This window comes from Centroberyx gerrardi, chromosome 14 (genome assembly GCF_048128805.1).
Source record: "Centroberyx gerrardi isolate f3 chromosome 14, fCenGer3.hap1.cur.20231027, whole genome shotgun sequence".
NCBI lineage: Eukaryota > Metazoa > Chordata > Actinopteri > Beryciformes > Berycidae > Centroberyx > Centroberyx gerrardi.
In genome coordinates this window covers 909,160-934,159 of record NC_136010.1, presented here as the reverse complement: position 1 = coordinate 934,159, position 25,000 = coordinate 909,160, and the positions used below count along the sequence as shown (strand labels likewise).

The following is a 25,000-nucleotide window of genomic DNA, read 5'->3' as shown; positions in this document are numbered from 1 at the left end:
GGCGCAGTTCAGCGACTTCCTGCTCACCATGCTGGAGCTGCAGCCGGAGCGCCGGGCGAGCGCCGCGCAGTGCCTGCAGCACGCCTGGCTGCGCACATAGACACACACACACACACACACACACACACACTGTTCTCACAGCAGCTGGAGGAGCTTCAGAAGTCTGTTACTGTTTGAAATTCACTTTGATTCCACTTTTTAAATCAGTGTGAATGTTTTTAAATCAGGTGAATTTAGGTCAGATGTTCGTCGCTTCCTGTTTGTTGTCACTTCCTGCTTGTCATCACTTCCTGTTTGTTGTCACTTCCTGTTTGCTCCGGTCTCACTGCAGTTTGTTGACCTCTGACCTGCTTCCTGCTTCCCTCTGTACCAAAACTCATCCAAACCATTTCTTCTGAAGCTGCGTTGTAACTGCGGAGTGTGGGAGGGGTCAGGGGGTGGGGCCTGGGCAGGGGGGGCGGGGGGGGGGGGGCTGGGAAGGGGAGGGGGGGGGGGGGGGGGCGGGAGGGGGGGGGGCCCGGGCAGGGGGGGCGGGGGCGGGGGCTGGGGGGGGCGGGGGCTGGGAAGGGGGGGGCGGGGGGGGGGCTGGGAAGGGGCGGGGCCTCAGCTTCACTGTGGTTCACCTGACTGAACAAACCTACCAGCTGCTGCAGATTCTGTTATGTTGTGATTAGTTTCCAGTTGAACCAGGCTGATCACTTCTTGCTGTGCTTACTGTGTGATTATTGATTATTGATCAGTAGTATTGGCTTCTAAGACTCCTGAAGCTGCTGTTGAGAACAGACTGGTTTCGCCTCACTGATGATGATGATGAAGAGTTCGTGTTGGTCAGCACACTGTAGCACAAGCTGCTCCTTCACTCTGATGTAAACAGGAAGAAATATAAATGTTGTCTGAAGAAAAGATAAAATATTGTATGAAAAGATGAATTGTTGTATGAAGAGAAACTGTCTGATTTTGACCTCTCCTTGTTAGCTGGAGTCACATGTTTCTCTATGATAGTGCCTTGAAACGACCTCTGACCCCTGACCCCGCCCTCCATCACCATGGAAACATGTAAAACACCCTGACCTTTTTCTACATGTCGCCCGCCTGTGTGGAATGCTTCTTTTGTGAAATAAAGAGAAATTACAGTCTGATGAGTTTCCTGACCTTTGACCTCTGCAGAAGATAGCTGGGTGAATCTCTTCTCATCAAACACCAGAACCTGAACCAGAACCAGAACCAGAACCTGAACATAAGGTCGACTTTTATTTGTGTTGTTTTGTGTGAAGAGCTGAGGATGAATTTAGTTTGAACATTAAACAAAACGATCTGTTGAGTTACAGGATGAACAGCTGAGTTTCTGTTCTAAAGTGTGTGTGTGTGTGTGTGTGTGTGTTTGGAGTTAATGAGGCTGTGAAGTGAACTTCCCCTTTAACTCTGGTGACATCACACTATACCACACTACTGTTCAGATTATTTTATTGATCAGTCAGTATCATGACTTCATATTGAAGTATTATGATTGATTTATTTTTCCTCCTCTGGTTTGATCGCTGTTGCCATAGTAACGGCATCTTGTAAGCCTGTGTGGGCTGGGCACCATGAGGTGCATGACACTATAATCAATCAATCAGTCAATCAATCAATCAATCAATCAGAACCTAACCGTAAGACATGGATAATGAGACAAGAGTCCAGATGGGTTTTTATACATTTAATAGAAAACAGACGGACAGTCTGGTGTAAACACAGGAACCAGAGTGAATCTGGTTGAAGGACCAGACAGGGTCAAAGGTCAGATAAGAGTCCCAGTTCCTGACTGACCACACACACACACACTCTATATATATGTTACATACACATGAACCGGTCAGTCTGCACATTTACCAGCGATGTTGTAACTGCAGGAATAAAAACATGTCCCAGTTAATCTGCACATGCTCAGTATGACGGGATTTCAGGAGAGCGGTCTGCACATTTACCACGGACGGACCGGTCCGTGTGTACATGTACCACAGCGTCGTGTGTACATGTACCACAGCGTCATGTGTACATGTTCCACAGCATCATGTGTACATGTTCCACAGCATCATGTGTACATTTACCACAGGGTCATGTGTACATGTACCACAGCGTCATGTGTACATTTACCACAGGGTCATGTGTACATGTACCACAGCGTCATGTGTACATGTACCACAGCATCATGTGTACATTTACCACAGGGTCATGTGTACATGTACCACAGCGTCATGTGTAACAGCGTCATGTACATGTACCACAGCGTCATGTGTACATGTACCACAGCGTCATGTACATGTACCACAGCGCCATGTGTACATGTTCCACAGCGTCATGTGTACATGTACCACAGCGTCATGTGTAACAGAGTCATGTGTACATGTACCACAGCGTCATGTGTACATGTACCACAGCGTCATGTGTACATGTTCCACAGCGTCATGTGTACATGTACCACACTGCTGGTACATGTACCACAACGTCATGTGTACATGTACAACAGCGTCATGTGTACATGTACCACAGCGTCATGTGTACATGTACCACAGCGTCATGTGTACATGTACAACACTGCTGGTACATGTACCACAGCGTCATGTGTACATGTACCACACTGCTGGTACATGTACCACAACGTCATGTGTACATGTACCACAGCGTCATGTGTACATGTACCACACTGCTGGTACATGTACAGACTGACAGGTACATGAACTGTAACACAGCAGTTAGAAGTACAAAGTTCTGAAGTTTAACTGGATTTCATCTGATATTTTACAAACATGAAACATGGAGTCTGTTTCTCTCTGACACACACACACACACACACACACACACACACACACACACACACACAGTCCTGAAGCAGCTCAGATGTTCCAGGTTCTGTCAGTGAAACTCAACAGTCTGACAGTCCTTCTCTACTCTTCTTCACTTCTTCTTGCGGACCACCGTCCATCCGTCCTCCTCCTCCTGACTGGGAGGGGGCGGAGCTTCTGCCCTGGAGGCGGAGCACTCCATCTCCTGGAGGGAGAAAACCTTCAGTTACTTAAAGGGTCTATATGTGGTTTCTGATCCCATAGATAAGAATGGCGATGACGCGGCATTAAAGGCTCCACCCACAAAGTGCGGTACAAGTGCGAAGCGCTATTCAACTTCTATGGTGTTTGAAGAGAGGAGGCGTCACGTGACCGAGGCACCCGACAGAGAGGAGGCGTCACGTGACCGAGGCACCCGACAGAGAGGAGGCGTCACGTGACCGAGGCACCCGACAGAGAGGAGGCGTCACGTGACCGAGGCACCCGACAGAGAGGAGGCGTCACGTGACCGAGGCAACCGACAGAGAGGAGGCGTCACGTGACCGAGGCAACCGACAGAGAGGAGGCGTCACGTGACCGAGGCAACCGACAGAGAGGAGGCGTCACGTGACCGAGGCAACCCACAGAGAGGAGGCGTCACGACTGTAGTGAGAGTCGGTTGCCATGGGAACTGGAGCTGTGGGCCAAGTCTGGGGGATTTTTGTTTTGCCCACAGAGACGGAACGGGCAGATCACTGTCCCGCACTTTGTGGGCGTGGCCTGTTTGACACGTCACGCCATTCTGATCTATGCTGGTCTCTATTGTTCAGCGTTGCCATGACAACAACACTCTGCCCCCTGCAGAGCGACACCATCATCAGCATGGAGGACAGGTTGACTGGACAACAGTCAGCCTCCTGCAGGTTTCACTGAGTTACTGTAGTTGGTTTGGAGGCTGGATCTTGCTGATCAGGATCCTGACATCATCAGTCTGCTGAACAGACTGGAGGTCAGGAAGAAACTTTAACCTTTAACCTTTAACCAGCAGTCTGTCTGCAGACAGTCGTACCTCTTCCTCCTCCTCACTCTCCTCTTCCTCGGCTGCAGGGGGGGGAGCCGTGACCTTCGCCCTCTCGCTCTTCTTCTGTCTCAGTTTGTCGACGGTCTGTCTGAACTCCTGCAGTGAAGCATGCTGGGACTGAGAGAACAGCTGGCACAGACGCTCCGACACCTGGGGACAACAACAACAACAACAACAATAAGAACAACAACAACCACAATAATAACAACAGTAACAACAACAACAACCTCCAACACTGCTTTAATTAAATTGTGTGTGTGTGTGTGTGTGTGTGTGTGTGTGTGTGTGTGTGTACCTGAGGTAAACTCCCATCATCCGCCACTGTATCAAACTCTTGGTCCATCAGTTCAGCAATGTAGTCCTCCACCTCACACTGCTGCAGGTCAGCTGACACACACACACACACACACACACACACACACACACACATTAATCACACTGTTCACTCTTCAGACTCTCAGCATCAGAATCTGATTTTGACTTTATTATATTTCCATATTAAATCTCTCACATCACATTCTGTTTCTTCTTTCTTTTGGATTCAGTTTGTTAAATTCAAATCTGTTTTCTTTGACTCGACTGTAAAACCAGACAGCTGTTTACTAATGTGTGAGAAACATTTAGCAGAGGAATGAATCTGAATTCATGATCTGTAATCAGAAAACATCTGCAGATCAAACTGAATCTGCTGCTGTTCTGAAGGAGAAGAAGAAGAAAAAGAAGAGGAAGAAGGAGAAGAAGAAGAAGAAGAAGCAGAAGTGAACTGGGATCATGAATCTGAATTCAGCTGCAACAATCTGAGAATCTGAAACAGATTTCAGATTTATTTAATTTGACAAACTTCAACAGATTTGGGTACAAATGATGTGTTTAACCTGAAATCTGTTTCCTGTGGTGCATCATGGGAAACATTCTGACAACTGACCGACAGGGTGGGCGGAGCTACAGGACAGGAAGCTTCCTCCTTGATCCTGATTGGCCGAACGCCGATTTCCCCTCAGGATCAATAAAGTTCCATCGAATCTGATCTGTGTCATTAAATCATTAAAGTCTATTGGCTGTTGCCTAGTTACCTACCGTTGTCATGGAAATACTGCTGGACAACATCCACCATCCAATCAGCTTTCTGCCGGCCGAACACGCCGCCGAACCCGTTATCCACCGTGATCTGAGACACAGAGAGACTGGAAGACTGGAGGACTGGAGGACTGGGTGGACTGGTCTGACTGGTAAACTGGTCTGACTGGGAAACTGGTCTGACTGGTTCAGGAGAAGACCAGCTGGTTTATTAAGGAAACTGACTGGAAGAACCAGAACAACCAAACCAGGTGACAAAGCCAGTTAGTTCACTACCTTTATGTTAACATTAGAACCAGTCTAGTTTAACATTAGAACCATTAGAACCGGTCTAGTTTAACATTAGAACCATTAGAACCGGTCTAGTTTAACATTAGAACCATTAGAACCGGTCTAGTTTAACATTAGAACCATTAGAACCGGTCTAGTTTAACATTAGAACCATTAGAACCGGTCTGTTTGCTGCCTGTGAAACAGTTTAAACTTTAGTTTTAGTTTCTCGGGGAACAAAACAGTTCTAATGTTCTAATGTTGTGTTTCTATAATAAACTCAACAGAAGTGCAGGAACAGAACCCAGCAGTCCAGTTTACCTGGGTCCAGTTTACCTGGAACTACAGCAGCTGTCTATGGGAAGCAACCACTGCTGTCCTGATCTGGATCAAACTGCTGCACTAACAGGACCAGAGAGACCAGAGAAGCTGCATCACCTTCCACACGTCAGTAGAGTAGAAGATAGAGGCTGTTTTATATGCTAAATTTAACTGACAACTTAAAACACAACAGACCGGAGTTGTGTTTTTTACAGTTTGTAACGGTATGTGTTAGCTAGTTAGCTGTTAGATGTAATCTTTACATTTCAGCTGTATGTTAGTTGGCTAGCTCTCTGCTGCCATACAAACACGTTGTTTCTGAGAACAATCAGCACACATCATTCAGCATTATGTCCAACCAGTGTTTATATTCTACTGTGGCAGGTCGCCCCGTAAAGTCGCGACCCGCCGTGCTAAACATACGTTCTATAGTGTTTTCTATAGTATTTGTATAGTACTCGGTAACGGCACCGCTGCTGAAAATGCGCCGATTTTTTTTTAATTAATTGCAGGCTATTTCTGCCAAGACGCACCTTAATGATGGAAGTGACACATAGTGGCGCGTGGTGGCAGACAGAGAGGACGTTCATTTGCATATCTGTATAGGCTACTGTGGATTTTAAGTTGATTCAAGTGTAGAGATGTTTGTTTTTACTGTAGTAGCCTACTTGTTACATGATGGATCTATAGAAATTATTTCTTTATGGATTGTAATCTTAATTGTAGGCTAAGATGTCATGCCAATAAAGTAAAAAAAAAAAGTGAGGGCCTATGTCCATTATTACCTGCTTAAATTGGCTTAGAGCTGTCACACTAACCACTTAATGGCATTACATTTACCTTTTATTGTATATTTTATCTGGTGTATTGTTCAACAGATCATTTGGGGGTTTTACATTAAAAATAAGCAGATTTTCATATATACTCTTAATACAACTACTCAGTACCAAAGAAATCTGAGAATTATAAAGTCTTCTTGAAAAAAGGATTCATAGTTTCTGTAAAGTAAATGCACCATTAAAATACTTCCAGAAGATAATCTTTATTATTGAAAACATAATTACTTAACATAGTTTAGCTATTTTTATCTACAGACTACAAGAAATGCTCATGTTTGGTTCCATTTCAGACAGTCACAGCTGTCTTGCACACAGTGAGCTAAATAAAAAGTAGTAGTGATGTCTCAATAAAATAATATTAGCATTATAATGGCAGCATAAGGCACTATGAGTCAGCTGAGAAGAGGACCCAGGTCAGGCTGCCATGTGGTCCCGTTCCAGAAGAGGAATCCTCTCTACTGGTTTATGTTGAGAACTTCAGTTCCTTACAGAAACACAAAAGGTTTTGTGGATCTGAAGTTCTGCAACAGAACCATCAAACTGGATTTAAACTCGTTCTCTTTAGAACAAGACAGAAACAAACAGAAAGAAAAAACAACTAAAACATCTGAGCTGAAGTTTCCAGATAATTTAAGAGACTGAAACGTTTTTCTCTGATGTTGATGATGAAACATGTTTCAACATGACAACAGACAGAACAGACAGAGAACAGACACAACAGACAGAGAACAGACACAACAGACAGAACATGTGTTCTGTTTACAGACTGAACCGGTTCTGTCTGTTCTGTCCGGTCTGCAGCTGGTTTCTGTCTCCGGTCAGTAGCGGCTCCGCTGCGTTTCGTCACTCTGACGTATCTAAACATCGTTATAATATTTAATGTTTCTATGTTCAGTCTCACCTGCAGCACCGGCCAGGTTTCCAGCACCGCGCGCACCGCGTCTCTGAAAGCTTCACGTGAAGCCGTGGAGGCCGCCATGTTGGATTTGTCAGGCGGAAGTAGACGAGCCAGAGCGGAATAACCCGGATCGGAGCAGACGGGAGCAGCAGAGCGCGAGCGTGTCGTTCCTGTGATGACGTCACTGACGCAGCGCCCGAAGCGGCCGCCGGGCGGCGGACTGACGCTGCTGGAAAACCTCCTGTCTCTAGTCCTCTACTGCAGAGACTCTCAACCGGGTTCATATCAGGACCCTGATCCAGTCCACATCAGAGCCACAGACCCCATCTGATGAGATTCTGTCTCTCAGATCCAAATCTGAGAATATTTTTATTGTCAGATGATTTAGTCCAGAACTCCAGAGAAATAACAGAGAAACTGATCAGAACATCATCCTGCTACATTCTCTGTGTTGAAATAATGTGAAGTTTAACAATTCATCAGTTTGCTGCAGACCCTGGAACAGTCACAGTAACAGTTGCAGTAACAGATGAAGTCACTGGGTGGCGCTCCTTGTTTTTTACTGAGACTGAGTTACAGCAACAGGTTGAGTTCTTCTCCCAGTCTCTCCCAGTAGCTTGTCTCTTCCGTAACGAGTTGAACGTGTTAAACTATATTAATCTACATGTATGTTGAGAGATTACAGTGCCGTAGAGACCAGGCGCTGTATGGTTGACGAGTACAGGTGAATAAAGTGGAACGTGTGAAATCCCAATACTGACGTCGTCTGGCTCTGTCATGCTATCCAGGAGCAGCCTACTTCCCTAAAGCTAACCCCCTGGAACCCCCTCAGGGACCCCTGGTGGTCCCCGGACCCCACGTTGAGAACCACTGGTCTAATGCTTTTCTTTTCTTTTATCAAACTGAATGAGGTTCAGGTTTGGAAAAACGTAAATTAATCTACTTTCTGAAAATATCATTGATTTTTGTTTCTGATATGATCGATTGTCTTCTGCAGATCTAATGTGTCAGGCCTTCTCACACACACACACACACACACACACACAGCCCTGATGGTAAGCGATGCTCTGCTCATCAGTGTGACTGATCAATACAGAGGTCAGAGGTCAGAGGATCAGTTTCCCTGAGAGGAAAACACAGCAGCTCAGATTCATCCAGTCTGTCTTCTCTATTATTATTACTAATAATGATGATGATGATAATAATAATAATAATATTAACAATAATAATAATGTGTTGACTGTCAGTGTAATGAAATATTACAGTACAGAGTAACACTGGACTGATGAACAGCTACATACAATATATATATATACATGTGTATATATATATATATATATATATATATATATACACATGTATATATACTGTACATGTCAGTATGGAAACATGTCAGTAAAGTGTAAAATAAATCAGAAACGAGGCTCTGCAGGAAAACATTTATTCCTTCATGCAACGACACTGATATGTTGGAGCAGACCAAACATCATCCATATATAACAGACATATTTACCATATATACCATATACACCATTTATACCATTTATACCAAACATCATCCATATATAACATACCGTATATATATATACCAAATATACCGTTTATACCAAATATCTTTCCATATATACCATACATCATCCCATATACAATATACTCCATATACCATATATGTATATACCATATATACAAACATCATCCCATATTTACCATACTGTATAGATATATACCATATATACATACTATACACCAAATATACCAACAATCATCCCATATGTCCCATATATACCATACATGATCCCATATAAAGTATAGCATATATACCATATATCATCCCATATATATAAATACCATATAAACCTTATATAACATCATATAATCTTTATATAACATGTATATAAACCTTTTATAACATCATATAATCCTTATATAACATGTATATATCACAGCATGTTTACCATCCATCATTCCACCTGGATGAATCAGAACCAGATGGAAACAAAAAGATTCCTTCCATCTTTCTTTTCCCAGCATGCATCACATGATGGCTCTCTGGTCAGGAACACTGTAATGGCACTAACACCTCTGACCTTTGACCTCCTGACTGTTATTCTACTGTTGACCCAGTGCAGTCTGTCTACAGAAAACACTACAGACAGTCTGCGACAGGAAACAGGGAAACAGGTCGTCCAATCAGAGCTTTGGCACAGCAGCCTGTCTGCACTAATTAACTAATTAACTAATTAACTAAGACGGGGTAACTGCAGTAACACCTTGTAGAAACAGATTAATGTTTAACAAACTACAAACAGCTGTAATCAATGAAAGGTTGGAGACACTGGAATTACACATTTATATCAAAGATAAATCTAATGTTGACCACAGAGGAGGAAATGGAAAAACACAAATAAAAACAAAGTAGAAGCCAGGATGTCTTGGCCTGAATAAAGACTTAGTAGAAACGTAACTGTTATAAATATATAGAAATATATTATATTAAAAAGACATGGTGGATCAGTTTAACAGGAACAAAACATCCTGTTTTTTTAACTGTTTGTGGAGACTGCAAGAACACACACACACACACACACTCACAAACATACCCACATACGTACATACATACATGTATAAATACATACATGAATATCCAATGCATGCACTGGTGTCTTCCCACATCCTCCTCAGGGAAGAAAAGCTTACTGTCTGTTAAAATGTTTACACCTGAACTACAGTCTGAACTACAGTCTTTACATCTGAACTACAGTCTTTACATCTGAACTACAGTCTGAACTACAGTCTTTACACCTGAACTACAGTCTGAACACCTGAACTACAGTCTGAACTACAGTCTTTACACCTGAACTACAGTCTGAACACCTGAACTACAGTCTGAACTACAGTCTTTACATCTGAACTACAGTCTTTACATCTGAACTACAGTCTGAACTACAGTCTTTACACCTGAACTACAGTCTGAACACCTGAACTACAGTCTGAACTACAGTCTTTACATCTGAACTACAGTCTTTACATCTGAACTACAGTCTTTACATCTGAACTACAGTCTGAACTACAGTCTTTACACCTGAACTACAGTCTGAACACCTGAACTACAGTCTGAACTACAGTCTTTACATCTGAACTACAGTCTTTACACCTGAACTACAGTCTTTACATCTGAACTACAGTCTGAACTACAGGCTTTACATCTGAACTACAGTCTTTACATCTGAACTACAGTCTGAACTACAGTCTTTACATCTGAACTACAGTCTTTACATCTGAACTACAGTCTTTACACCTGAACTACACCTGAACAACAGTCTTTACACCTGAACTACAGTCTTTACACCTGAACTACAGTCTTTACATCTGAACTACAGTCTTTACACCTGAACTACACCTGAACAACAGTCTTTACACTTGAACTACAGTCTTTATACCTGAACTACAGTCTTTACACCTGAACTACAGTCTGAATTACAGTCTTTACATCTGAACTACAGTCTTTACATCTGAACTACAGTCTTTACATCTGAACTAGTCTTTACACCTGAACTACAGTCTTTACATCTGAACTACAGTCTGAACTACAGTCTTTACACCTGAACTACAGTCTGAACTACAGTCTTTACATCTGAACTACAGTCTTTACATCTGAACTACAGTCTGAACTACAGTCTTTACACCTGAACTACAGTCTGAACTACAGTCTTTACATCTGAACTACAGTCTTTACATCTGAACTAGTCTTTACACCTGAACTACAGTCTGAACTACAGTCTTTACATCTGAACTACAGTCTTTACATATGAACTAGTCTTTACACCTGAACTACAGTCTTTACACCTGAACTACAGTCTTTACACCTGAACTACGGTCTTTATATCTGAACTACAGTCTTTACATCTGAACTACAGTCTTTACACCTGAACTACAGTCTGAACTACAGTCTTTACATCTGAACTACAGTCTTTACATCTGAACTACAGTCTTTACACCTGAACTACAGTCTTTACACCTGAACTACAGTCTTTACATCTGAACTACAGTCTTTACACCTGAACTACAGTCTGAACTACAGTCTTTACATCTGAACTACAGTCTGAACTACAGTCTTTACATCTGAACTACAGTCTTAACATCTGAACTACAGTCTTTACACCTGAACTACAGTCTGAACTACAGTCTTTACATCTGAACTACAGTCTTTACACCTGAACTACACCTGAACAACAGTCTTTACACCTGAACTACAGTCTGAACTACAGTCTTTACACCTGAACTACAGTCTGAACTACAGTCTTTACATCTGAACTACAGTCTTTACACCTGAACTACACCTGAACAACAGTCTTTACACCTGAACTACAGTCTGAACTACAGTCTTTACACCTGAACTACAGTCTTTATACCTGAACTACAGTCTTTACACCTGAACTACAGTCTGAACTACAGTCTTTACATCTGAACTACAGTCTTTACATCTGAACTACAGTCTTTACACCTGAACTACACCTGAACAACAGTCTTTACATCTGAACTACAGTCTTTACATCTGAGCTACAGTCTTTACACCTGAACTACACCTGAACAACAGTCTTTACACCTGAACTACAGTCTTTACACCTGAACTACACCTGAACAACAGTCTTTACATCTGAACTACAGTCTTTACATCTGAACTACAGTCTTTACACCTGAACTACACCTGAACAACAGTCTTTACACCTGAACTACAGTCTTTACACCTGAACTACAGTCTTTACACCTGAACAACAGTCTTTACACCTGAACTACAGTCTTTACACCTGAACTACAGTCTTTACACCTGAACAACAGTCTTTACACCTGAACTACAGTCTTTACACCTGAACTACAGTCTTTATACCTGAACTACAGTCTTTACATCTGATCTACAGTCTTTACACCTGAACCAGTCTTTACACCTGAACTACAGTCTTTACACCTGAACTACAGTCTTTATACCTGAACTACAGTCTTTACATCTGATCTACAGTCTTTACACCTGAACCAGTCTTTACACCTGAACTACAGTCTTTACACCTGAACAACAGTCTTTACACCTGAACTACAGTCTTTACATCTGAACTAGTCTTTACACCTGAACTACAGTCTTTACAACTGAACTACAGTCTTTACACCTGAACCAGTCTTTACACCTGAACCAGTCTTTACACCAGAACTAGTCTTTACATCTGAACTAGTCTTTACACCTGAACTACAGTCTTTACAACTGAACTACAGTCTTTACACCTGAACCAGTCTTTACACCAGAACTACAGTCTTTACATCTGAACTAGTCTTTACACCTGAACTACAGTCTGTACATCTGAACTACAGTCTGTACATCTGAACTACAGTCTGTACATCTGAACTACAGTCTGTACATCTGAACTACAGTCTTTACATCTGAACTACAGTCTTTACAACTGAACTAGTCTTTACACGTGAACTACAGTCTTTACAACTGAACTGCAGTCTTTACACCTGAACCAGTCTTTACACCAGAACTACAGTCTTTACATTGACAGTGGAGTATTAATCTTCATAAATAGCTGGTTGTGTTATTCAGCAAACATGCAGAAAATAACTGACTGACAACTGGCTGGTTCCCAAAAAATCAGCCTAGTACTCAGATCTCAGTACAGACATTAAAGATCTCAGGTCAGATCTTCTCATGTCTGTCCTGTAAACAGAAGGTCACAGGTTTGATCCCTGCAGCAGCAGTGTGTGAGGCACGAAGCCTGCATGATCACAGGATCAGAGTTTGTGCTGAACTCGAAATGTAAAATGTGAAATGTGATTTCTTCCCGTTTCAGTGTTTGGACACTTCCAGTCAGAAATCGAATCTTTTCAGTCTGTTTCAATGCAGATAATTTTGTCCTATTGATAATCAATGGAACAAAGACGGTCTTAGTGCTAAGAGGCTTTTTGGGGAAGCAGCTCAGGTGTTTTGTCAAAATGTACAAAACAACACTGATATAGAAATAGAAATATAGAACAACAGAACAGTTCCGTCTATGCTCGTGTCTACAGCACTGGACCCTTTGTATGGAGAGAAGTGTGTGTGTGTGTGTGTGTGTGTGTGTGTGTGTGTGTGATATGCAAATTTGTATATAAGGGGATAAAACAGTCTGACTGTGGCTGGAAAAATGTACCCCCCCCCCCCTCTACTGGAGGAACTTCAGGATCTGGAACAAGGCAGGACAAACGCTGGTGAAGTTTTTACTGAACTGCCACAGCGCCCCCTGCAGGTACGTCAGTGTAATACTGTAAATACTGGCTCTCAGTAGCAACACACATTATTCAAAGTTTCATAAAAATCTGGCTCGTAGTTTGTGAGAAGTGATGTGAGTCATAGTTCCTGAATCTGAATTCAAGACGCCCGCACAGGACACAAACTCCTGGATTAATACAGATTTGGTCTCCATGTGTCTCTCTCATCTGGTACAGTGTGTTTAATATCACATTTTTAGCATGTTTTTTTATATTTTAATATGGAGTTTATGAAGTTGAACACATATCAACAAAGTCACAAAGTCCATGGGTTAGGGTTAGGGTAGAAGGTTAGTTAGAAAGCATCCCAGCACAGAACAGACAAGAGCACAGGGAAGGGAAGGCTGACTGTCAGTCTGCTAGCCTCAGGTGGCTAGTAGAGGTCAGATCAGGCTAGTAGCTTTCTGATGGGAGCTGGTCAGGGTTTTAGGGTTTAGATAAACTTCTAGTCTGTTTAGTCCCCGATCTGAACCAGCTGGCACAGGTTCAGTCCAGTTCTGAGGAAGGAATAGCTCAGTAGAAATGTGACCGTAGTTACCATAGAAACATGTCACCAGGGCTCTAGAACATAGGTGTTACCATAGTAATGTGGGTGAGAACTTCATTCTGTTTGTTCTTGATGTCTGAACAAGCGACCAACAAATGGATTCATTTGATGATATCACTGTCTAGACTTTGATTGATTCTGACTTTTGGTCTTGGGCTGTCACCATCAGCCGAGCCAAACCGCTCACACCGGACGCCATCTTGACTCAAAGCTCCGTCACCATCAGCTTCTTCCTGGATGTCAGGTTTTCTGGACTAACATCTCCTATTGATTTCTGATTTGTCAACATTCACACTGGTTGATCTGGGATGTAAACTGGTGCTGGTGAAACCAAGTCTAACTTGGTTTTAAACTCCCAGTGATTAGAAGTAGAAGAGAACTGGATGTTTTCCCTGCTGTACTGGGTGTTTTTCTAATAGGATTTCAGTTTTCTGGACAAACCCATCCCATCTCTCTCTGCTGTGGACTTGCTGTGTTGAGCCAAGTCTCCAAAGTCTTAGTTTCCATCAACTGTTGAGCTCTACAGCCATCTGAGAGTGCCGCCCTCCATCTGAAAAGACGTGGGACCTTCACAGTGTTTTTGGTCTGGACACAGTGGAGCTGAACTGGTGTCACCAACCAGAGTCTGAATGGGGAAGGGTTAGGGTTAGGGTGCTGGCTCTCCTCCTCAGGATGAACAGATGCCTTCAGGCCCGTCTCCAGCCCTTCAGATGCCTCCAGCCCTTCAGATGTCTCCAGACCTTCAGGTCAGTTTCCAGACTTTCAGGCCCATCTCCAGACCTTCAGATGTCTCCAGACCTTCAGGCCCATCTCCAGAGCTTCAAATGTCTCCAGACCTTCAGATGTCTCCAGACCTTCAGGCCCATCTCCAGACCTTCAGATGTCTCCAGCCCTTCAGATGTCTTCAGACCTTCAGGTCTGTTTCCAGACCTTCAGGCCTGTCTCCAGACCTTCAGATGTCTCCAGACCTTCAGGCCCATCTCCAGACCTTCAGATGTCTCCAGACCTTCAGACGTCTCCAGACCTTCAGGCCCGTCTCCAAACATTCAGCTCTGTCTCCAGACCTTCAGGCCAGTGACCAGACCTTCAGGTCCATCTCTAGACCTTCAGGCCTGTCTCCAGACCTTCAGATGTCTCCAGACCTTCAGGCCTGTCTCCAGACATTCAGGTCCATCTCCAGACCTTCAGGCCCATCTCCAGATCTTCAGGCCTGTCTCCAGACTTTCAGATGTCTTCAGATGTCTTGATTCTCCTCAGGATGACAAACCGGACTGTTTGATCAGTTGGATGTCCCAGACAGTCAACCAGAAGGGATTTACAGCTACTTCCTGGAGTGTAAGACGTTCATTGGTCGATCAGCAAGACTTGGTGACTTGTCTTGTGGACCAGATGAACTACAGGTCAGATGTGGTCTGCAGGTCTGGAAACAGCCTGCAGCTCCACAGTCCATAGATACCTGTCTTTCTGACAGAGTGTTTTCTCTTTCTGTTGATGTCACGCTGACCTCACAGCCAATGACATTATAGCATCCTAAATCCTATTGGTTAAAAAGGTGTGTTCAGGCACTCTGGATGATGGTGGACATGGCGTGTTGTTGGATGTGTTGTTGGATGCTCAAAGCTCAAAGTGTGTGTGAGAGAGAGAACGATGTGATCTTCATGATGATGTCATCGGGTTCTGGATGGGGATTGGTCATGCTCGGTTACCTGGGAAGAGAGGAGAATACATCAGGGTGTGTTGCCATTGAGCAGCTGGTTGAGGGTTCAGTGCCTTGCTCAAGGGAACATCGATAGTAGCTGTTAACCCCCCCCCCCCCCGCCCCCCCCCCCCCCCCCCCCTCACATTTATTAATTATCAGGTTTTACTGCTGGAGAACCAAGTTGACCTGATTAACTGAGTGGCTGCTGGTCTTCCTGAATGAGGTTAAACCGGCTGTTAGGTAAGTCTGTCAGCAGGCAGGTAAGTGGAGCATGTTGCTGTTGCTGTTGCTGTTGCTGTTGCTTCACATGCAGCAACACTGGAGCTGGAGCTGCAACACTGGAAACACTGCTGATGGAAATAAATAATAAATGTCAACCAGCATTTTGAAAACACTATAACCTGCTGACAGGCTGCTCATCTAATCTAATTTACCATGAAGAAAATCAGCTAGTATATTTAACCTGTTTATTATTTTTAAAGCTGTATACTAATATTATGATATTAACATGATATTCTTGCTACATTCTCTGTTCATATTGGCACCCTTGATAATTTTGATAATGAACTAAATACCACCATACTTAACACACGATTAACACACTTGACACAATTAACACAATTAACACAGTCTTAAGAAACAAGCTAGTTTTCGGTCTTCCATGGAATGACAGCCTACTGAACTATAAAAACTCTCAGTAGCCAAAACTGCATATTTCTCGAGGTTAATCAGTGGCAATAAAAATAAAGTTTCAATTTGACACAGTACAGAAACTCATCCAAAAACCCTCTGTTCCTGCCGATGACTTTCTGAATGTTTTGACTCGTATGATCGCTCTAATTAGAGATGGGATCACCAATATACTTTCCAATCATGATGATAACCAAAACCACACTCACAGAAGTGATCAATGATCTCCTGCTGGCTGTTGATTCTGATTCAACCTGAGTGCTGTTAATTGTTGACACGGTCGGCCAAAACCGTAAATTTGGCATTAACTGTCATCGCTACGCTGACGACACTCAACTCTATATACCTGTTAAAACAAATGACTTCAAGGTGTGTTTATCTGAAGTCAGTCGTTGGATGTCTCTAAAGTTCCTGCTCCTCAATGTTGATAAAACAGAGATGTTGGTTAGAGCAGCTACACACAGATATCTGTCTGAGAACACTACTCTAAATACTGCTACTGAAATAGTTGTGTGATCTGAGTGCTGCTATCAAAACTCTTAGCGCTACATTCTCTCCTATTCTCTCGTTGGAGTCACACATTCAGGACATCTCTAAAACTGTGTTTTATCATCTTCATAATACTCATATTAACGATGACACAGAAACATAAATGCTTGTATTTGTATCATTGAGACTTTATTACTGCAATGTCCTGTTCTCCAGTTTACTTAAGGCTAGCATTAAAAATCTTCAGCTCGTACAAAAATCTGCTGCCAGAACTTTGACCAAAACAAGAAAATCTGACCACAACAATAAATATACTCAAAAAGAAAACTGCAGGCAGCAGAGCGTTTTCTCACCGTGCGATTAGAGGCAAACTCTACTGATGTCTTTCATGTCTGCGTCTGTTTGTGTGAGCGTGCGACTGAGTTCATGTTCGTACGGCTGCATCTATTTCTTTTCATTTCAGATTGTGCTTCATGTTGATGATGTCGACCGAGCTTCACCCAACTGTTCCTACTGTGTTTATTCTGTGGATTTTATTTCTGTTCATTTGTTCTCAACATTTAATCTAATCCTCTCAGCAGGTTTTTTACAGTTTATTTTCCTGAACATTTTAATTTTCCCTTGCCCTTGTTCTCAGTGAGGATCTGAGGTTGGGAGTGTCGTTTTCATTTATTGTTTGATAATGTGAAGCTTTGAGATTGTCATTGTAACAGCTACAAAAAAGAAGTGGACTTGACTTGAAACTGAACAGCACAGATTATTTCTAGTAGTCAGTAGCTGTTGCTGTGAGGCTGCAGGGTTCAAATCCCATTACTGACCAGCAGATTTAACACTGGTTCAGTTGGTGGTTTCCCTGTGATTGCAGACTGTCCAGAAACCCTGCAGAGTTTCTGTCAGTGGAGATGCATGGCTTCAGGCTGATAACATTAATATGTGATTTGTGTTTTAGGGCAGATTGTCCCTTTAACAGCGTGTCACCCAGCGCTCTGATTCTCTGCTATTTAATTAAAACTCATCCCATTGACAATGCATGAAGGGCAGACAGAAACAAGGCTAGCACACACACACACACACACACACACACAGGCACACACACACACACACACAGGCACGCACGCACACACACACACACACACAGGCACACACACACACAGACACACACACACACACACACACACGCACACACGCACACACGCACACAGACACACAGACACACAGACACACACACACAGGCACACGCACACACATACACACACACGCACACACATACACACACACACACACGCACACACACACACACACATACACGCACACACGCACACACACACACACTAGCATGGCCTGGAAACTGGAGATAGACAGAGTGGAGGAGAACAGAGGAGAGAGAGCAGGAGGTTAAAAATATCCAGTTGTGTTTTCCAAAACCGTTTCATCAATACAACAACCTGAACCCTGTCGGCCAATCAGATCAGCTCTCACACAGGAAGTTACCATCCCATAATATCCTCTGTGGAACCAGCGGATGAAATACATATATGTTGCACGTATGCTGCATCTGGATCACATGTCGCGTCTCGAATATCAGATATGAATATTTCATGTGAAGATGAGATTCTCACTGCACAGAAACTGCATAACACTACAGATCATACATGACATACACTGCAGTTCATACATGACATACGCTGCAGTTCATACATGACATACGCTACAGTTCATACATGACATACGCTGCAGTTCATACATGACATACACTGCAGTTCATACATGACATACGCTGCAGTTCATACATGACATACGCTACAGTTCATACATGACATACGCTACAGATCATACATATCATCGTTGTCGGATGAACCTCCAAAATGTCAACTTTTCAGGAACTACAACAATCAGATTGTGTTCAGATTGTGTTCAGATTGTGTTCAGATTGTGTTCAGATTGTTTTCAGATTGTTTTCAGATTGTGTTCAGATTGTTTTCAGATTGTGTTCAGATTGTGTTCAGATTGTTTTCAGATTGTGTTCAGATTGTGTTCAGATTGTGTTCAGATTGTTTTCAGATTGTGTTCAGATTGTGTTCAGATTGTTTTCAGATTGTTTTCAGATTATGTTCAGATTGTGTTCAGATTGTGTTCAGATTGTTTTCAGATTGTGTTCAGATTGTTTTCAGATTGTGTTCAGATTGTGTTCAGATTGTGTTCAGATTGTGTTCAGATTGTGTTCAGATTGTGTTCAGATTGTTTTCAGATTGTGTTCAGATTGTTTTCAGATTGTGTTCAGATTGTGTTCAGATTGTTTTCAGATTATGTTCAGATTGTGTTCAGATTGTGTTCAGATTGTGTTCAGATTGTTTTCAGATTGTGTTCAGATTGTGTTCAGATTGTTTTCAGATTGTGTTCAGATTGTGTTCAGATTGTTTTCAGATTGTGTTCAGATTGTGTTCAGATTATGTTCAGATTGTGTTCAGATTGTGTTCAGATTGTTTTCAGATTGTGTTCAGATTGTGTTCAGATTGTGTTCAGATTGTGTTCAGAGTTTATTAGTTTATCTGATGCTTCTAAAGGTTTCAGAAACACTCGGGCTGCAGAATGTTTTCACCACAGAGGAAGATGTAATCTTCAACTGGAGTTAAAAATAAATAATCACCAAAACTGGAGTGACGAGGTTTCCTCATGACAACAGTGATACAGACGTGACACACACACATAAAACATATGAACGTACACACAGTATCTTTAGTGTCAGTGAAAACCTTTTATCTACTAAATATTCAGGAACTAAGACGATCAGCTGACCGCCACGTTTTAAAGGTTTCATCAGAACCCTGGCGGCGTTAGTGCCTTGCTCCGGGGATTTGAACCTCTAACCCTGGCGGCGTTAGTGCCTTGCTCTGGGGATTTGAACCTCTAACCCTGGCGGCGTTAGTGCCTTGCTCCGGGGATTTGAACCTCTAACCCTGGCGGCGTTAGTGCCTTGCTCCGGGGATTTGAACCTCTAACCCTGGCGGCGTTAGTGCCTTGCTCCGGGGATTTGAACCTCTAACCCTGGCGGCGTTAGTGCCTTGCTCCGGGGATTTGAACCTCTAACCCTGGCGGCGTTAGTGCCTTGCTCCGGGGATTTGAACCTCTAACCCTGGCGGCGTTAGTGCCTTGCTCCGGGGATTTGAACCTCTAACCCTGGCGGTGTTAGTGCCTTGCTCCGGGGATTTGAACCTCTAACCCTGGCGGTGTTAGTGCCTTGCTCCGGGGATTTGAACCTCTAACCCTGGCGGTGTTAGTGCCTTGCTCCGGGGATTTGAACTCCACACCAGCGAAGTGTGAACAGCAGCATGAATGTTTTACGCAGCGTCTCCTGCAGCTCCAACAAACAGCTGAAATATTCAGCAGACTTCCAGAAATATCTCACAGCGCTTCCTGTCTGTCTGTCTGTTCAGCGCTCTCCTGTCAATAAAGTTTCCTGTGCCGCATCACCTCCACATGTCCATATATGGAAACAATCATTCTATATAATAAAATAAAATGATCATTCTAGCTAGAAAAATATGACATTGACGATGTTTGGTTCCAATGGATTCATACTGCTGGGAATATGTATATATATATATATATATATATATATATATATATATAGAGAGAGAGAGAGAGAGAGAGAGAGAGAGAGAGAGAGAGAGAGACAGAGAGAGAGTGAGGGGGCGAGTGTTTTGGAGAGATAGGGCGAGAGAGGACAGGAAGCCAAAAGGCTTTTAAACAGATTTAGGACAGAGAGAGAGAGAGAGAGAGAGAGAGAGAGAGACAGAGCGAGAGAGAGAGAGAGAGAGAGAGAGACAGAGAGAGAGACAGAGCGAGAGAGAGAGAGAGAGACAGAGAGAGAGAGAGACAGAGAGAGAGAGATGGGGAAGGGAAGATGAAGCGACGGCTGAAGTGTCCTTGAGCAACATATTGAATCCTTCCAGCCACTGTGACCCACAGAATAGAATAGAATAGAATAGAATAGAATAGAATAGAATAGAATAGAATAGAATAGACTGCTTACAGTTTTAGCACCTGTAGGGTGTGGTGTTACTGTAGTGCTAGTACTTGTAATGTATAGTATTGCTGTAGTATTAATACCTGTAATGTGCAGTATTACTGTAGTTTTACTGCGTTCTGTCCGGTTCGATCTTCGTCTCTCCGTTCTGTTTCTCAGACAAAGACTTCTCAGACAATCTGGTGGCTGCTTGGACCGCCACCTGGAGGAGGAGAAGAGAGGAGGAGAGGAGAGGAGGAGAGGAGGAGGAGAGAGGGGGAGAGGAGAGGAGGAGTAGAGAGGAGGAGAGGAGAGGAGGAGAGGAGGAGGAGAGAGGAGGAGAGGAGAGGAGGAGTAGAGAGGAGGAGAGGAGAGGAGGAGAGGAGGAGGAGAGAGGAGGAGAGGAGAGGAGGAGTAGAGAGGAGGAGAGGAGAGGAGGAGAGGAGGAGAAGAGAGGAGAGGAGAGGAGGAGAGGAGGAGTAGAGAGGAGGAGGAGAGAGGAGAGGAGGAGAGGAGGAGTAGAGCGGAGAGGAGAGGAGGAGAGGAGGAGTAGAGAGGAGGAGAGGAGAGAAGGAGAGGAGGAGTAGAGAGGAGAGGAGAGGAGAGGAGGAGTAGAGAGGAGGAGAGGAGAGGAGGAGTAGAGAGGAGGAGAGGAGAGGAGGAGAGGAGGAGGAGGAGAGGAGAGGAGGAGAGGAGGAGGAGAGGAGGAGTAGAGAGGAGGAGAGGAGAGGAGGAGAGGAGGAGGAGAGAGGAGGAGAGGAGAGGAGGAGAGGAGGAGGAGAGGAGGAGTAGAGAGGAGGAGAGGAGAGGAGGAGAGGAGGAGTAGAGCGGAGAGGAGAGGAGGAGAGAAGGAGTAGAGAGGAGAGGAGAGGAGGAAAGGAGGAGTAGAGAGGAGGAGAGGAGAGGAGGAGAGGAGGAGTAGAGAGGAGAGGAGAGGAGGAGTAGAGAGGAGAGGAGGAGAGGAGGAGTAGAGAGGAGGAGAGGAGAGGAGGAGAAGAGAGGAGAGGAGGAGAGGAGGAGGAGAGGAGGAGGAGAGAGGAGGAGAGGAGAGGAGGAGAGGAGGAGGAGAGGAGGAGTAGAGAGGAGGAGATGAGAGGAGGAGAGGAGGAGTAGAGCGGAGAGGAGAGGAGGAGAGAAGGAGTAGAGAGGAGAGGAGAGGAGGAAAGGAGGAGTAGAGAGGAGGAGAGGAGAGGAGGAGAGGAGGAGTAGAGAGGAGAGGAGAGGAGGAGTAGAGAGGAGAGGAGGAGTAGAGGAGAGGAGAGGAGTAGAGAGGAGGAGAGGAGAGGAGGAGAGGAGGAGTAGAGAGGAGGAGAGGAGTAGAGAGGAGGAGAGGAGGAGAGGAGAGGAGTAGTAGTAGTATTAGTAGTATTAGTAGTAGTCGTGTAGCAGTAGTATTAGTAGTATTAGTGGTATTAGTAGTATTAGTAGTATTAGGAATATTAGTAGTAGTCGTAGTAGCAGTAGCATTAGTAGTAGCAGTAGTATTAGTAGTATTAGTAGTATTAATAGTATTAGTAGTAGCAGTAGTATTAGTAGTATTAGTAGTATTAGTAGTAGCAGTAGTATTAGTAGTATTAGTAGTAGCAGTAGTATTAGTAATATTAGTAGTAGTCGTAGTAGCAGTAGTAGTGAGAAGAGGCAGTTACATATGGAGAGGTGTGGTATGGTGGGTGTGGGCGTGGTCTGATGGGCGTGATCTGGTGGGTGTGATCTAATGGATGTGGGCGTGGTCTGGTGGGTGTGGTCTGGTGGGTGTGGTCTGGTGGATTGGGTGTGGTCTGGTGGGCGTGGTCTGGTGGGTGTGATCTAATGGATGTGGGCGTGGTCTGGTGGGTGTGGTCTGGTGGGTGTGGTCTGGTGGATTGGGTGTGGTCTGGTGGGCGTGGTCTGGTGGGTGTGATCTAATGGATGTGGGCGTGGTCTGGTGGGTGTGGTCTGGTGGATTGGGTGTGGTCTGGTGGGCGTGGTCTGGTGGGTGTGATCTAATGGATGTGGGCGTGGTCTGGTGGGTGTGGTCTGGTGGATTGGGCATGGCCAGGACGGGGTCACACCTTAAAGCTCCTCTTCCTCTTCTGGATGTTCTGCTCCGGATGGAAGATGATGACGTAAACCTTCGGCATATAGAGCATCCCAAGAGAGACAGACGCACTCAGAGACATGGAGACGGTCAGGGTGGTGGTCTGGATGAACATCTAGAGAGACAGACAGGTAGAGAGACAGACAGGAAGAGAGACAGACGGTCAGGGTGGTGGTCTGGATGAACATCTAGAGAGACAGACAGGTAGAGAGACAGACAGGAAGAGAGACAGACAGGAAGAGAGACAGACGTCAGGGTGGTGGTCTGGATGAACATCTAGAGAGACAGACAGGAAGAGAGACAGACAGGAAGAGAGACAGACGTCAGGGTGGTGGTCTGGATGAACATCTAGAGAGACAGACAGGAAGAGAGACAGACAGGAAGAGAGACAGACGTCAGGGTGGTGGTCTGGATGAACATCTAGAGAGACAGACAGGAAGAGAGACATACAGGAAGAGAGACAGACAGGAAGAGAGACAGACGTCAGGGTGGTGGTCTGGATGAACATCTAGAGAGACAGACAGGAAGAGAGACAGACAGGAAGAGAGACAGACAGGTAGAGAGACAGACAGGCAGCTGATGAAAACATGATGGCTCTGTGTTCAGGACTCAGGGCTGCAGGTTCACCGTCAGCAACAGCAGCCGAGTGCACCAGCTGGGCGTACGCCTGGGTGTAACGTTACGTCCGACTTAGAACTGAAAGTTATGACCAACTTAAGGTTATGACTAGTGCACCATTTAGACTTAAGCCCTGTATGTGTTGCGCCTGGGTGTAACTTTTACGCCTAGTATGGAGCAGGTGTAAATTGGAAAGTCAGACTAGTATCCATGGTAATAATGGAATATGAAAAAATAACGGTAATGGAAAAATAATGATCACACAACCTGAAAAGAAAAACAAGGATGGCAGCGCGTCTTGTTTACAGGATAAATAAGGAAAGGGCATTAAGACGAGAAAGAGTCGTCCGTGATCGGACAAACCCACTGGACATCTATTCAGACAGTGAGCTGATTGAGAGGTTTCGCTTTGGCAGGCAAGCCCTCTTTGAGCTAATCGAAGGGCTCTCCCCTCAACTACATCATGTAACGGACAGAAACGCGGCGCTGTCCCCCACCCTGCAGGTGCTGATTGCGCTCAGATTTTATGCAAACGGGGCCTTTCAAAATACTGTGGGAGATATGATTAATGTACATCGGACAACAGCATGCCGGGTTATTAGAAGAGTGTCCTTGGCTCTCCAACGCCGCCTTAGGCATTATATTCACCTACCCACCCAAGAAGAAGCAGCAAAGACCAAGCAGGACTTCTATTTAAAATCAGGACTACCTGGTATTGTCGGGTGCATTGATGGTACTCACGTTCGTCTGCAAGCCCCCTCTGACTATGAATATTTGTATGTTAATCGAAAGGGTTTCCATTCAATTAATGTACAAATTGTCTGCAACTCGGACATGGCCATTGTCGACCTCGTTGCAAGATGGCCTGGGTCGACCCATGATGCTCGCATTCTCAGAGAGAGTGCCCTTCATCGGGAATTTGAGGCAGGGAGAGTGAATGGTCTTCTCCTCGGAGATAGTGGATACCCACTGAAGCGGTGGCTAATGACACCTGTCATCGCAGCGAGAACTGCACAAGAGCGCAACTACAACACAAAGCATGCAACAACGAGGAATATTGTTGAGCGCTGCATTGGAGTGCTCAAACGTAGGTTAGTAACGAGTTTATGGGCATAAACACCATTAACAAAAATAAAAAAGACCAGTATGGTATATGCAATGTGTATAGTCTATAGCGTCTATAGTGATGTAGTTTTTTTTTGTTTTTTTTTGCCCTGATATATATGGTAAAGCCCTTTGAGACATGTTTATGATAAAGGGCAATATAAATAAACTTGACTTAGGCTA

General features: G+C 44.2%; 3 protein-coding genes across 3 annotated transcripts in view; 1 reads left to right on the top strand and 2 right to left on the bottom strand.

Annotated features, from left to right (window-relative positions):
- srpk3 (SRSF protein kinase 3) overlaps positions 1–401 on the top strand; it is a 34,926-nt gene extending 34,525 nt beyond the window's left edge. The window contains exon 17 of the mRNA XM_078288410.1: positions 1–401. This exon is cut by the window's left edge and continues 85 nt beyond it. Within this exon, the coding sequence (XP_078144536.1) occupies positions 1–100 (100 nt within the window). The 3' untranslated portion in view covers positions 101–401.
- Positions 402–2,738: 2,337 nt separating this feature from the next.
- Positions 2,739–7,375, bottom strand: tsr2 (TSR2 ribosome maturation factor). Its single transcript, XM_071925152.2, has 5 exons — positions 7,294–7,375; positions 4,963–5,053; positions 4,181–4,272; positions 3,874–4,035; positions 2,739–3,030 (listed from the first exon to the last, which is right to left on the bottom strand). Exons 1-5 carry the CDS (start codon positions 7,369–7,371, stop codon positions 2,938–2,940), a joined length of 516 nt encoding a protein of 171 aa, XP_071781253.2. The 5' UTR covers positions 7,372–7,375; the 3' UTR covers positions 2,739–2,937.
- A 13,773-nt stretch (positions 7,376–21,148) lies between these two features.
- The window catches only part of LOC139931608 (metabotropic glutamate receptor 6-like), a 39,344-nt gene continuing 35,492 nt past the window's right edge, over positions 21,149–25,000 (bottom strand). The window contains exons 13-14 of the mRNA XM_071925151.1: positions 23,070–23,210; positions 21,149–21,241 (exon numbers count right to left, since the gene is read on the bottom strand). Coding sequence (XP_071781252.1) covers positions 21,149–21,241; positions 23,070–23,210 — 234 coding nt within the window. The remainder of the gene's footprint in view (positions 21,242–23,069; positions 23,211–25,000) is intronic.

Excerpts from the sequence above, each read along its gene's own strand:
- tsr2 (XM_071925152.2), bottom strand. The coding sequence starts at position 7,371 with ATGGCGGCCTCCACGGCTTCACGTGAAGCTTTCAGAGACGCGGTGCGC. Across the intron at positions 5,054-7,293 it reads AAACCTGGCCGGTGCTGCAG|ATCACGGTGGATAACGGGTT; the intron begins GTGAGACTGAAC and ends TCTGTGTCTCAG. Across the intron at positions 4,036-4,180 it reads ATGATGGGAGTTTACCTCAG|GTGTCGGAGCGTCTGTGCCA; the intron begins GTACACACACAC and ends TGTTGTCCCCAG.